Genomic DNA, 13,912 nt, shown 5'->3' on the forward strand with positions numbered 1-13,912 from the left:
CCAGCTTGTGCAGCCCACTTTCCCTGGTGACCCGAGGACACGGTCCATGTGCACCCCATGTGTCACTGAGGAGGTGGGTGAGGCCACCCTGGTGGGGTGCATGTCTGCTCCCTCTGCAGACACAGCAGCAGAGGGGGACACGGTTAGAAGAGGCCAGTGCACAGCACGCCCCCACACACACATGGGCTGGGGGCAGTGTCCGCACCACCAGGGCCTGGCCCAGCTCAGATGGTGCATGAGGATGGGGGCGCGTGTTCCCGGGTCCCACGGCTGGACCCAGACCTACCGCTTCTGCAGCATCCTGGGGCCCTGGAGCCTCTGGGGCCCTGTCCTGAGGAACACGGAACCTGCGGCCTGAGGGGCCCGGGCACCGGGGTGGGCCCCCAACTTTGGAGTCAGGCTGCTGGCAGCAGCACCCCTTTCCCAGAGCACCCTGTGCCCTGCTGACCCTAGGCCCCCAGCTCAGCTGATGCAGAAAAGTCCATTGTGTTTTATCTTTAAGGGTCTTTCGGCCCCCCCATGGGGGCTCTCTCTGGAGAGACCCCTCGTCCCTCTGAGCTTCATCTGCTTCCTGCCACGGACTCCCCTCCCACCCCGTTTCCGGCCCCGCGGCCTCACACTTACTCCAGGCGCTGCCCTGGTCCCACGTGACTGGCGGCCCCGTCTGGCCCCTGTTGCAACAGTATTGTCCACCCGTCCCAGAATGTTGTTCAGCTGCTTGTTCTAGGTGTTTCCGTTCCGTGGCTGTCCCTGGAAAGCCTGCGTGCGAGGTGGTCCGGAGGACACGGTCCTGGAGATTTCCTCCTGCTGTAAATCACCGTGTATCCTCAGGGAGAAACACGGCCTCCGCCATCCTTCTCGGCGTCTCCTTCCATGTGTAATAATCGGGAACAGTGAAGGTCGCAGGTGCCCTTGCGCTGGGGCTCAGTGACAAGGGGACACCGTAGGCGAGGGTGAGGAGTCGGGGGAGCCTGGCCTGCGGGTGCCTGCCTTCTGGGGCAGCCAGGCTGGGGCTGTGGACATCCCTGAAGTGAAGCTCGCCTTCTGCCCCCTGGCAGCTTCCTACTCGGAGGCTAGAATAAGCCCTCCCTGCTCCTTTCTGATGGAAAGTGGGATGATCGGCTGCTGGCACAAGGGCTTCTTCACCTGGCTGAGGCTGGAGCTGAGCCCCCACCAGTGCTCCGGGCAGAGCCCTCGGTGGGTGCTGCCTTTAGCGCACTATGCTCGGGGTAGGGGTGAGGTTCGCAGTCAGGTGTTGCGTCCCTGCTTTACCCCGGCAGGGATGCTGGTGGGGGGTGAGGAGAGGACCGGCCCCTGTTCTGATGTTGGCCCAGCGGGCCCCAGGAAACGCCGAGAAGGCCAGGCACTCGCTTCTGGGCAGTGGTGGGGCGTCTGCCCACCTGCCCCGGGCTCGCGGGGACAGTGGAGGGCGTGTCTGGCTGCGGGGGCGCTTCCCAGCGGAGGGGGTCTCCGAGTCCGCGGGGGATGACGGAGGTGACGTGGGAGAGCACGCTTTGCAGGCCATCAAGGGCTGGAGTCTCATCACCATGGTGCTCGTTGCCTGGAGAACTGTTAATGACACGTTAATAGCTTTCAGTCCAATTAGGCAGAATGATGGAAGCGGCCGTGCTGGGCATCTGGTGCCGTGTTTACTCCCAGCGGAGCTTTGCTTTTTCTTGAAGAGGAAAATTCAGTTTGGTTTTTTTTCTCTCCTTGAAGCAGAAACAATAAGCCTAATGACACACTCAGAGCCTGCAGCCTGCCGTGTGGTAGGGGGCTGCGTCGAGATCAGCACCCCCAGCGCTCAGAGAGCAGGAAGAGCCCCATGGTCCACGGACACCCCACATAAAGCTGGTTCCCCAGCCTGAGCCAGGACGCAGCATAGTAACCAGGAGGCTTTTAGAGTCATCCGTTAAAGATGGTGAGGGACACCCAAGTCCTTCCCTCCCTAGGGTGCTCTGCAGAGCACGCCCAGGTGAGCACCCCTGTCCTTGGCAGGTGGATTGGGGCTCACCCCTCACTCTCTTTCAGAGGGATGGAGAGCTGAACCGTAAGGCGCCAGCTCGGGGGCCAGCAGGAAGCAGGGCTGTTACCTGGGAGCCGAAACCTCCTTCGGTCAAACCCAGAGAGTAGTGGCCTGCACTTGGGGTCGAGTCCAGTTGGATGAGAGGAGCCACCGGGTCTGGCTGCCAGTGCATCCCACGGGGAGGCCCAGGCAGAGGCGGCGCCCGGCTCCCTCCTCCATCCCTTACACAGCTGCTGCTCACCTGCAGCTCCTTCCTGGGAATTGCTCACGGAGGAGGGGTCTCCAGTTTCCCTGCCCATGAGGACGCCCCCGCCCCCCCCCGCCGTACATCCCGTGCCACCGCGGAGTCGGGCGGGCAGCTGGGGGTAGTCTGTGGCCATAGTGTCCTGCAGCCCTTGCCACACACCTGTACACAGGTATGTCGTGCCCACACATGTCGATGGCTTCCAGTGGAGGTCTGGGAACACTTTAAGAATAAAATTTTCCCTCAGGTCCTCCCCGTCTGTACTGTCTGGCAAGCAGTGGGTGGATGTTCTCCCTGCGTGACGGGGTGGGCGGCCGAGGCCATGCCACGTTGGGCAGGGTCTGCGGCTGGGTCAGGCTGTGCTGAGGAGCAGCCGGACTCTGGGCTGTAAGACAGGCTCCAGGGAGTCTGCACGGGGAAGGAAACCGCGTGGAGAGCGTGGCGGGTTCCTCTAGGCTACGTCACTCTCCACCCGCAGGTGCAACAAAGCGCCCCAAACTGTCTGGGTGGACACAGAGCAACATGGGGGCCAGTTCCAGAGGAGGTGGCTGGGACCGGGGCGACCGGGAGGCTCCTGGAGGCTGGGAAGGAGAATCCACTGCAGCCTTTGCTCGGGCCCTGGGCTTGGCTGCAGCCCGTGGGGCTCCTTGGCATGTGGCCTCTGCTTCTTTGCTGAAGCCCCCCTGGTACTAGGATATGGGTCATTGGCTGAGGGCCTGGTCCTGGCTGCGAGCTTGTCTTACCCCACTGTAGTGGCAGGGATGGGCACAGGGCAGATCTCTATGACCCGAGCAGACAGGTAAGGGGGAGAGAGCCCTGGAGCCCGTGGTGGCTTTTGCAGGCTTTTATTGGAATTTACCAGGCACACGGCTGGCAAGGGGGGCCTGGAGACTGTCAGGCCTCCCAGCCCCCAGCAAGCCTTCACTCTGGGCTCTCCAGCCTTCTCTCACGTTCTCTCTGCTTCTCTCATGGTTTTGCTTCCCCTGCTGGCGTCCCCGGGACGCTGCCCTCATAAGCCCAGTCTCTCAGCACAGGTGAATCCTACCTACTTGTGCCCACACCCTACCCCAGGTGCCGCCATCAGGCATGCATTCGGGACTGTAAGGATCCATCGTCAGTCCTAATGGTGGGAGGGCAGAAAAGCCTGACACTTTTTCACTTACCCTGCAGTCCACCCCCTCAGGGTTTTCTGCCAGTCTATACAAGTCATAGACGCTTCTCTTGGCGATAGAACACCGCAGCCCACAAAAGCAAATGAAATACATCACAGAATACAACAGAACACAAATAAGCCCAGGCAGGGCTCCAACCTAGTGGCAAAAGGCAAGATTATTGGCACCAGCAGATGAGCCACCATGTCTGCTGCCGAAGGCACTGCTCATGCGAGAGGGGAGCCACTCAGGCATCTGCCGTCACACACCAGGAGCCGTCAGGCTTCCCGGCCTTCTCCAGCCGTGGGCTCAGCCACAAGCCACGCGCCGCGCCCACCCCCAGGATGCGCTCACTCCTGGACTGGCGATTCTGTTACTGTTGGGGGTAATCACCAACCCTCAGGGTTTCTGTCTGCGGTCGCCCCAACACTTGGCTTTCGTAGCCACCAATGCGGCCCTCAGGCCAACCTATTGCACATGCGCATGGGTCGGGGATCCGCGGATACAAGCTCCACATGCGACCTCTCTTGAGTCCCCTCTTCAGCTGTGGGCTCCACCACAAGCCACGTTCCCCACCCGTCCCCCAAGGACGGGCTCCTCATCCATGCTTGACACCGAGCAGGGCTTCACCCACAGGTGATTTTAAGAGACTCACTGGCCTTCTTGAGCTGACTGAGGCTGCTCAACAGCCGCTCAGGGCATCCCAACCTTAGCATCAGCTTTTGCCTCTCTAAATTGGCTTTTTTCCTCTGCCTTGCTGCTGGGCAGTACACAGGCTGCTTTTGGCTACTGAGGCCCACTGGCCACCCCCAGATTCCCATCTCCTGGGATTTACAAATGGTACCATCCACCCCCAAGGACCCCAAAACGTTAACAACCTGCCAAGGTTCCTCCGCCTTCTGGCGGGATTTCAGTCCAACTGCATTAGTCCAAGTCCGTTGGCCTCTCCCTGCATTGGCACTGGCGAGCTCCGGATCGTGGGCCTTTCTTCCCCGACGATTCTGCTGCCTTGGGAGTCATGGGCTGGTCCTCGCAGGCCGTCTCCTCCAGGCGAGGTCTCATCCCACAGCTCCCGGACCTTGTCCACCTCTTGTGCCGCCATGACGCCTGCAGCGCTGTCACAGGCTCTCAGCCTGCTGTTCCTCAGTCGCTCCAGAGCTCCTCAGAGGGCTCCATACCCATCTGCTTCGGATTATCTTGCCGACTTACGCCAGATGTAGCGGCAGGAGTGAGCACAGTGCAGGTTCTCTGTGATTTCAGCAGACGGGTGAAGGAGGAGAGGATCCTAGAGAGCCCTGGAGCCCTCAGTGGCTTTTGCAGGCTTTTATTGGGATTTACCAGGCACACGGCAGGCAAGATGCCTGCCAGCCTCCCAGCCCCCAGCAAGCCTTCACTCTGGGCTCTCCGGCCTTCTCTCACGTTCTCTCTGCTTCTGTCGTGCTTCTGCTTCCCCTGCTGGCGTCCCCGTGACGCCGCCCTTATAAGCCCAGTCTCTCAGCACAGGTGAATCCTACCTACGTGTGCCCACACCCTACCCCAGGTGCCGCCATCAGGCATGCATTCGGGACTGTAAGGATCCATCGTCAGTCCTAATGGCGGGAGGGCAGAAAAGCCTGACACTTTTTCACTTACCCTACACCCACTTACCCCTGCATCTGCAAGGGCCTTATTTACAAATAGGGTCATGGAGGTCGGGGGCATCAGCACACACACTTCGGGGAGACACTCCACTGCAGCAGAGTGAGGGGCAGGCCCTGCATTTTGCTTGCTTGGGCTGCGAGTCTTTGCACTGAGTGGTTTGTCTGCCTGGACCGGGCGGGTGTTGAGTGCAAGGTGCTAGGATGCCCTGTACCGAACCTCGGCCCGCGGGTCTTTCCAGGGCCCCCAAAGCCCCGGCCTCGTGCGCGCGAAGACACCCTCACTGTGCAGAAAAGGGTGTGCCGCAGGAGCACAGTGGGGAGGCTGTCGAGACGGCCCAGAGTCGGCACCCCAGCTGCGCCGCGGCACGAGCCCTGCCTCGAGGTCACTTAAACGCCGCCCGCACAGGCCTTTTCCTGTGGTTTGATTCGGAAAAATCGGCGTCCGCTCTGCTCGTCTGTCTCCGTGCAAAACTCATCGTCCCAGGCTGTTCCTCAGTAGCCGTCACCCCAGTGCAGGTGCCCTCAAAGCGGAGGCCTAGGTTAGGGTGCTGACGTCGCAGAGACGGCCCCTCGCCCCAGCTCTGCTTCTGCTCTCCCTTCTGAGTGTGACCACGCCGCGCGGGGGCCAGGAGCGGTGGGAGGGTTCCCCCACGTGCGAAATCGATTCTTTCAGACACTGTGTCTTTAAAAGACTGAATTCAGTTCATCTCCGCAAGTAGGTTTCCAGCATCTCTTTTCTCTAAAGGTTGGGAAGGGACATCTGAGATTACTGGGCCGCTGCAGAGTTCTCTCTCACAAGGAGGTCAGACACTAAGTGTGTCTTCTATGAAAGTGAGTGACGACCTTGGCAGAGATTTCGAGTGACCCTGCAGCGTGTCCCCGGGGGCTGGGCGCGCTCCAGGAGGGGGTGTCCAGTCTGGGGCCCTGAGCTGGAGAGACGTGACCACGGTGGGACTTGCCGGCAGGTCTGGGCAGCTGGGTAGGCTTCTGTGGGGTGACCACGTTCCCCAGTCCCTCGCCTGCCCGCAGCAGCCCCGTGGGAAAGGGGTGCTGTTTCCTCCCTGCGTCCCAGGAGCCCCCACCAGGGCCCTGCACCCTGCGGGCCCTGCTGAGGGCCCCAGGCTGGCGTGCGCCTTCCCCATCTGTTTCCTTCCTGCCCTCCACACACTGCCCCCTTATCGTCCCCAGGGAGGGGGGCAAAGTGAATTTTCTGGTTGCTTTTAATATTGGAAAAGTTTTCTTGGGTGTTAATGTGGAGCAGGTGGAATTCCCAGGACAGCAAGCGTGTTTCTCCTTGACGTCCATGCCCGAAGGCATGGGAGGGAGAGGGCATGTGTGCCGGCACGTGTGCGTGGGTGTGCCCTGCGTGCGTGTGCACAGGCGCGTGTGTGCGTGTGCCAGTTGCGGGGGCTGCTCCCAGGCCGCCCAGGCTCACACAGCCGAGGGCCTCTTAGCTGCGCAGTGGGGGGCTCCAGTTTCTGCTGCTGGGGGGCTAAATGGCCATACCCCGCTGCAGAGCATCCCCACGGCGGGGTGCGGGGGAGGGCACCATGGTGGAGCCCTGGCGCGGCTGCAGGCGAGGAGGCCCGGCCCTCTTATCCTCGGTGCAGAGGGTTTCCGGGCAGCCTGTGCTGTGTGCTGAGAGGGTCTTCTCTCTCAAAATGGGAATCCTGTCCCCGGGGAGGGGCCCTGCCGTCAGAATGGTCTCGAAAGGCGGTTCGGCAGTGGGTGTGGCCCAGGAGCCGGTGGCACGCAGGCGCCCGTTCTCAGAAGGTCGGGTCTGGGGGTTCCCTCCTCCCAGAAGCGTCCGTGAGCCCCTCCTTGGCCGCCCTTTCTGCGCCTCCAGGCCCACGGGGTCCCGGTGGTCCTCGCTGCCCGCGGGTCTCTAATGCGCTGTCAGCGGCTGCTCTGCTCTGTGTCCGCCTGTCTGGAGGCGCCATCCAGTAGTTTCTGTCTAACCCGTGTCTCGTAGCTCAGCATCCTCCCGTCCCTGTGGCCGTGACCGCGGAAACTCCACCCCGTGTCCTTCTGTGTCTTCCTTCCAAGAACTGGGTTTCTCTTGGGGAGAATACGGGCTCCCGCCCCAGACAGCGCCAGCCTGGCCAGATGGTGCCCTAAGCTCGAGGTTGGCTTCCGCCTCGCGGACCCAACAGTGACGATGGCAGCATCTCTAAGCCCCCCGGAGCGCAGCCCCCAATTTACATGCACAGCCCCTTTAAATTCACTCCTCGGCCGCCACGGAGCTGCTGCAAGGAGGCTGTGGATTCGAACCAGCAGCGAGCACGGTTCTCAGGATGGTCTGTGAGTCTGAGTTCCGTCCTTTTAAAGCCCCGTGGGCCTGGAGCCAGATCCGAAACCCGCTCCTAAGTGCTCAGAGCTGCCTCCAGGGCCCCCGGGGCGTATTTCCCCACAAGCGAAGCCCACGTCTGTGTACCCCTCACGCCCGTCTTCCTGCGTGACACGGTGCTTTGTGTGTGTGGCAGGTGGCAGATTCAAGAAGGAGATTGTCGTGGATGGACAGAGCTACCTGTTGCTGATTCGTGATGAGGGGGGCCCCCCGGAGGCCCAGGTGAGTATGGCAAGCACGTGGCTCACCTCTTACCTGTGCTTCCTCGTCCAGAAGGTTCTGCTTCCCCCAGTGGTTCTGGAAGTGGGTCCAACGCTCTCCAGAAAAGGTGCTCTAGAGGCCCCTGAAAATGTTCTGTGGGTCTGAGGTTTTCCGCACCAGTGAGACTCGTTCTGCTGTTCACACAGAATCCTGGAGGGAGCTTCCTCCTCTGGGGCAGAGACTCCCTTTCTGTGTTTTCAAGAAGGAAGGAAAAACAGTCTTACTGATCACCCACTCGGTCAATTTGACATCTGGAACTTTCTGTAGCTTTCCCCCATAAGTGGCCTGCTCCCTGGAACAGTGGCCATTCAGAAAGTTTGCTGAATGGCACTGGGCAGCAGCCTGCTTCTGCCTCTGGTGGCGCGTGGGTGTGGCTGCGCCCCGGCAGGTCAGCCTGCAATGACACCCACGTGAACGTGGTGTGAGGTCCTGCAGAGATGGACGTCCCGGCACAGGGACACACGCGTGTGGAGAGCCCGCCGCTCGGCCCTGCAGCCCCCGCTGGGCCTTCCACATGCACATCGTCCCTGGCCAGGCACATTGAAAGTGCTATGAGCTCACGCTCGCGGCCCTGTTACCGCGGACTGGAGGTTAAACGTCTTGGTCCTGTTTCCTGTGTGTGCATGTGTGGCATGGGGTGGCCGGGTGCATGGAGGGCTGCTGGAGCCATGGGCTCATGCCGGGAGACTGAGCCGCTCTACGGAAGACGCGTGGCCCCCCCATGCCGTGGATCCCCAAAGCAGTGCTCGTCAGCAGCACCAGTATTTAAAAGAAAAACACTGCCCGTTAACCACGAGGCAGGGCCCCTTTGGGGTGGGCTCTGGTGTCAGGGATCCTATTCTGTTTCTTAGCACCCGGGGGACAGCACTGGTGTAAGAAGGAAACTTCCAGAAGGTGTGTCAAATGTGATAAGTGGTTCTAGGCTCTGCGCGTGCTGTCGGTGAACGACCCTCCCTCTGTAATTAGGCAGGGCAGGGCTAGGCCGGGCTGGAGGGCCCCTCTCAGTCTCCTCCGCACCGATGGCCTCTGGATGCCCCAGCAGACCCGCCCTCGCGCCGCTGAGAACAGGACCCCGGCTGTAGTCGCGCCCGTCCTGTCCCTCGTGACCCCCTCTCACGCCGCTCTTCTCTTTCCCCCTAGTTCGCCATGTGGGTGGATGCTGTTATATTTGTCTTCAGCTTGGAGGATGAGATCAGTTTCCAGACCGTGTACCACTACTACAGCCGGATGGCCAGCTACCGGAACACCAGCGAGGTCCCGCTGGTCCTGGTGGGCACCCAGGGTGAGTGGCTTGGGCCCCGCCGGGCTCCCCGGCCCCGCGCTGAGCAGCCAGTGGACTCCTGGGTGCTGTTTCTCACGGGGAGGAATCTGAAGACTGTTTAAAAGAACAACTTCCCCTGAAAGCTCACTTCTCACGGGGGGAGTCATGCAACTGAAATTCTCCTGTGGAGAAATCACTTGGCAACCTTAGCACAAAGTGTGTGCGTGCACACACACACACACACTCATACACTCACACACACGCCCCAAGTGCTTTGGGGAAAAAACCTGCTTCCTGTTCTACGTCACAGTAGCTTAATTCTGTTAATCAGGCAACTTATAAGCGGTTGCATAGTTTAACTTTTCCTACACTTTTAAAATAACGCTGACTTCTGAAAGAGGGCTTTGTTTTTTCTGTCTGTCCGTGTCTTACGACTGTGTCTTACTCTACTCTCCAGGCCCCTCGTGTGGCCTCCCCGGCATACCCCTCGTTTGCTTCAAGGTCAGGTAGCGCAGGGCGGCCCCCGATGGTCACAGTCCCGCCAGCTCAGGGGTTCGTGAGAGGGCGCGGGGAGTGGGTTCACGCGTCAGGGGGCTTTCAACCTGCCTCGCCAGGAGTAATCATGGGTCACTCAGGAGTAATCATGTCAAGAGAGACAAGTTGCCCTTCTCATGTTTGGGTTTCTGTGCTGTTCCTAGGGCCTTTAGAACGGGCAGTCTGCGCGCCCTCACGCCCTCCTGGCAGGAGACTCCAGATGAGAACTCGCTGGGCTGCTGACCAGGCGGACAGTGGGGGGCTGAGCTCCCCTGGAGGCTGCAGGGCCTTGTGCCCGGAAGAGCCAGGCAGGGTGGGGTGAACGCCAAGCATTTCCTCAGGGTGCTCTTGCAAGAGGTTGGAGCCTGTTCTCATGGGCAGTGCCCCCTCCCTTTTAGCATACACGTGAGGGCCAGGGGGCACAGGGGCCTCATAAGCCAGACCTTCCAAGGGAGGAGATGGAGACCGACCCCCAGGAGGGGTTCCTTATGCTGGCGCGCCCTCTAGCGGCCAGCAGTGACCAGCCTTGGGTTTTCTATCCCGATTCGAAGGGATAGAATTGGCCTGCCTGGGAAATTCTGAGCATGACGTGTTTCTCTGTGCGAAACTCTTCAGGAGCAGATGGAGCAGGTGTGGCTTAAAGGTGCTTTGATGGTGAAGTAGCTATCCACGAGTGCCTTCTCCGCAGGCTGGCCCTGGCCTGGGTTTCCCTGAGCAAAGTTGTATGTCTGTGTGTGTGTGTGTCTGAGACTATGTGTGTGTTTCTGTGTCAGTGTGTGTCTGTGTGTGAGACTGTATATGCGTGTTTCTGTGACGGGTATGTGTTTTTGTGTGTCCACGGGGGCGAGGGGCTCACTGGGATGGACGAGACCTTTCCCAGGTCCTCAGCTTCTGCTCTAGACACTTGCGGATTAATGTGACTCAGGAGAAGCTCCAGCAGTGGAAGGTGCAGTGTTGGGTGGGATGCTGGGGGGTGGGGTGCCCTGAGCAGCAGCGGGGGGCCACCAGGGTGTGTGAGGTGAGGGCACATCTTGGAAGAGAAGAGGGAGGCGCCCCAGGCCTGCCCATGGAGGGAGGGGTGCGGAGCGGTGCCGGGGGCTGCTCCATGGCCTGCACCTCCCATGTGGCCTGCGCCTCCCCTGTGATACCAACACAACAGAAGCTAACAGCCCTGACCTTGCAGCCCCACCTTTCCTGAGAGGTGTCCACACCTTGATAACACTCCAGTGTGGTGAGGCCCAAGGCAGATTTATCTGTAAGACAAGCAGACAGGGTGCTCTTTGAAGAATTCCCGGGACAGGCGTCAGTCGGAATGGTCTGGAACGTCTGAGGCAGCAGCAGAAAGGTCCAGAATCAGTTCCCCTTAGTAATTAAGGACTATTGTTCAGACCTAGTCCATAGAGCTAAAAAGCGAAATAGGGAACAGTGAAAAAGAAGAGGGAAAAAATATTCCCTCAGATGCTACTTTTTAAAAACTACTTTTTTTTTTAAGATTTGTTTATTTATGGGCCTCACCTGGTGGCGCAGGTGGTTGAGCGCCGAGCTGTGAAACTGTCTGCAGCCTCTGCAGTGCCATTTTGATCCCAACCGGCCGGCGAGGATCCCACATGGCGCGGCAGACCTCTCCTGTCTCGCCCGCTGCTCCCCTCAGCAGTGTATTTCAGTCAGTCTGCCTGTTCTGCTCCCTGCTGTCTCTGGTGAATCCTCTCTCCCTCCTGCACATCTGACTGTACCCAGTGCTTATAAAAAATAAATGAATGAAAACTTAAAAAGAAAAAGATTTATTTATTTATGCGTACAAGAGCTGGGGTACAGGCCAAAAGTGTGAGGGATGAGAGGATCCACGAGAGACAGAGTGGGGAGCAGAACAGGCAGACTGACTGAAATACACTGCTGAGGGGAGCAGCGGGTCTGCTGAGCCATGTGGGTTGTTCCCTGGCCAGGGATCGAACTCGTGCTGCAGTGGCTGCAGCTACCTTCATAGGTTGCGTCTTAATCCCTTGAGCCACCTGGAAGGCCCCTAAGAACTACTTTTAAAAAGCAGCGACCGGCAGGGGTGTTTCCCACAGAGAAGCCAGCCTTTAGGTGGGTGAGGTCTCTGGCGTGGCCCCGCCATGCTTCCGGCTACAGAGAAGGTGCGGTCGGGGCCTCTGTCAAGGTGCTGTTTGGGGGGTCCAAGGGCCATTTGGCTCGGACACGCCCCCTGGAAAGCCCGAGGCCCCTGCGTCCATGGTGGCTGGCAGTGGGCATCTCTGCTCCCTCCCGTTGGGGGCAGTGCAGGGCCAGCTGATGGTCACCGCTCTGTGGTCTGTTCCAGACGCCATCAGCTCCAGCAACCCGCGGGTCATCGACGACGCCAGGGCGCGCAAGCTGTCCAGCGACCTGAAGCGCTGCACCTACTATGAGACCTGCGCCACGTACGGGCTCAACGTGGAGCGTGTCTTCCAGGATGGTAAATGCCCGGCACCCGGGCCTGTGGGGGCTCCTGGGGTGGACATAGGCACGGAGCAGGGCTCCTGGATGGTAAATGCCTGGTGCCTGGGCCTGTGGGGCCTCCTGGGGCAGACATAGGCATGGAGTGGGGCTCCTGGACAGTAAATGCCTGGTGCCTGGGCCTGTGGGGCCTCCTGGGGCAGACACGGGCACGGAGCGGGGCTCCTGGACAGTAAATGCCTGGTGCCTGGGCCTGTGGGGCCTCCTGGGGCAGACATGGGCATGGAGTGGGGCTCCTGGACAGTAAATGCCTGGTGCCTGGGCCTGGGGAGGCTCCTGGGGTGGACGTGGACTCGTGAAGCGGGGCTCCTGGATGGTAAATGGCCTGTGCGGTTGCCCCCGGGGATTCCCCTGCGCCCTTCGCAGCCACATGCTCTGGAGGCAGGGGAGTGTCCCAGCCCGGGTTCAGGCGAAGGCATCCCCACCCGGGCGCCCGCGGGGCATGTGTGGGGCCTGCAGAGGCTCTTCACTGCTGGCCCTCATTCCTGATTCCAGCCGCCTTTGAAAAAGGTTAAATAAGCTCTGCTGGGCTCTGAGGAGCTTAAACTAGAGGAGAGGAGACCTGGCACAGCCGCTCAGGCCCCGCCGCCGCTGCTCGTGTGCCCCCCACGCCCCTGCCTCTCATCCTCACACTCAGCACCGGGAATGTCCTCCGGTAGCCTTCCCCTGGCCCCCGCCAGTCAGGTGGGCAGTTCCAGGCTTGCAGGGAAGAGAAGACCCTGAATCACTTCTGACAGGTGGCAAAGGGCTAGGCAGGCCTGGGGTTCCTGCCTCTCCAGGTTTGAAGGATCTGCAGGAGGGCACCCGGGCAGAGGGTCTCACTGCCGATGGGCACCACGGGAAATAAACCTCTGGTCCTCCCTCGAACCCAACCCTGGTGCCTGGGCTTGGGGGGCTGCGGGCATCAGCCTCCTCTCATCCCGGCCTGCCCTGCGGTCACCCGGGCCCTGCTGGCAGCTACCAGCCTTGCTGGCCATTGGTGGGTCCGGGTGAGTCCTGGTTCTCGGACCTGCGGCCCGTGCTTTCCCGTAAGTGCCCAGACTCGGCCTCCGGGGAACTGTGGGGTTTCAGCCTCCTCCCTGCCGTCCCTCTGCATCTCAGAGGCGGTGTCCGCGCGCAGACAGCATCTCTTCCCTTGTCCCTAACGGCCAGGCCACGTCCAAGCTCCCCTCTCTTCTCGCCCGCCTACCTGCGGCTGACCTGCCTTCCACCTGCCGGCGCACCCGTCCTGGTTCGTCCGTCCCTGCGGGAGGCTCTGCCCATCCTGCCGGGTCCTCCCCGGGGCGCTGGCCGGGGGCGCGTGGTGCGAGGCTTGGGTTCTCTTCTGATGTTTTCTGGCCCGGGGCTCGGGGTCCGTGGGGGACTGGGGCCGGCAGCGGGAGCGGCTGTCCCCAAAGCCAGGCTCTTCTCGGGCTGGTGCGGCGCGGAGCCGCCGGGAGTGCCGGAGCCGCTGGCAGCCCATCGGCGCGTGCCCTGGCTGGGGGGAGGGCAGCGGTCGCCTGTTTGTCTGAAAGGAAGAGGGACGGTAGAAGCATTGATGGCTTGGATTTGTGAGATTTGCCAAAGCAAAGAGAAAGGTGGTTTTTTTAAGGGAAACCAACCATGGAAAGAACCCCCCCCCCAGCAGCGAGGGCTGTGCAGGGGAGGGCTGTACGTGGCCGCCCCGGGGGTTCCTGCACCCGGCTTCCTGCCTCTGGGCGCCGCTTCCCGCTGAGTGAGTGCAGCTCAGCCTGGGGGCCCCCTCCTGCCTCAGGCGCGGGGCTCTCCCCCCCCATCTGCTTTGGAGCCCTGGCTCCGTGGACGGCTCTTCACCCCGAGCCTGCCTCCTCGCCCCCCATCCTAGGATGCGGCCCACACCGGCCTGCTGCCCAGCGTGGCCTGGCCCCTGCTGTCCAGGGCGGACTCTAGCCCTGTCCACACAAGAGTTTCCTGGAACAACTTAGTGTTGTTTATAG

At 61.0% G+C, this 13,912-nt stretch overlaps 1 protein-coding gene across 3 annotated transcripts in view; it reads left to right on the forward strand.

The window, feature by feature from the left end:
* Window positions 1-13,912, forward strand: part of AGAP1 (ArfGAP with GTPase domain, ankyrin repeat and PH domain 1) — a 357,631-nt gene that overhangs the window by 118,945 nt on the left and 224,774 nt on the right. For all 3 annotated transcript variants that reach the window (XM_054700176.1, XM_054700177.1, XM_037522170.2), the window contains exons 4-6: window positions 7,545-7,630; window positions 8,810-8,951; window positions 11,782-11,916. In XM_054700176.1, the coding sequence (XP_054556151.1) occupies window positions 7,545-7,630; window positions 8,810-8,951; window positions 11,782-11,916 (363 nt within the window). The remainder of the gene's footprint in view (window positions 1-7,544; window positions 7,631-8,809; window positions 8,952-11,781; window positions 11,917-13,912) is intronic.

Source organism: Talpa occidentalis, unplaced genomic scaffold, assembly GCF_014898055.3.
Source record: "Talpa occidentalis isolate TD23 unplaced genomic scaffold, MPIMG_talOcc4v2.1 talOcc4.3, whole genome shotgun sequence".
Taxonomy (NCBI): Eukaryota; Metazoa; Chordata; class Mammalia; order Eulipotyphla; family Talpidae; genus Talpa; species Talpa occidentalis.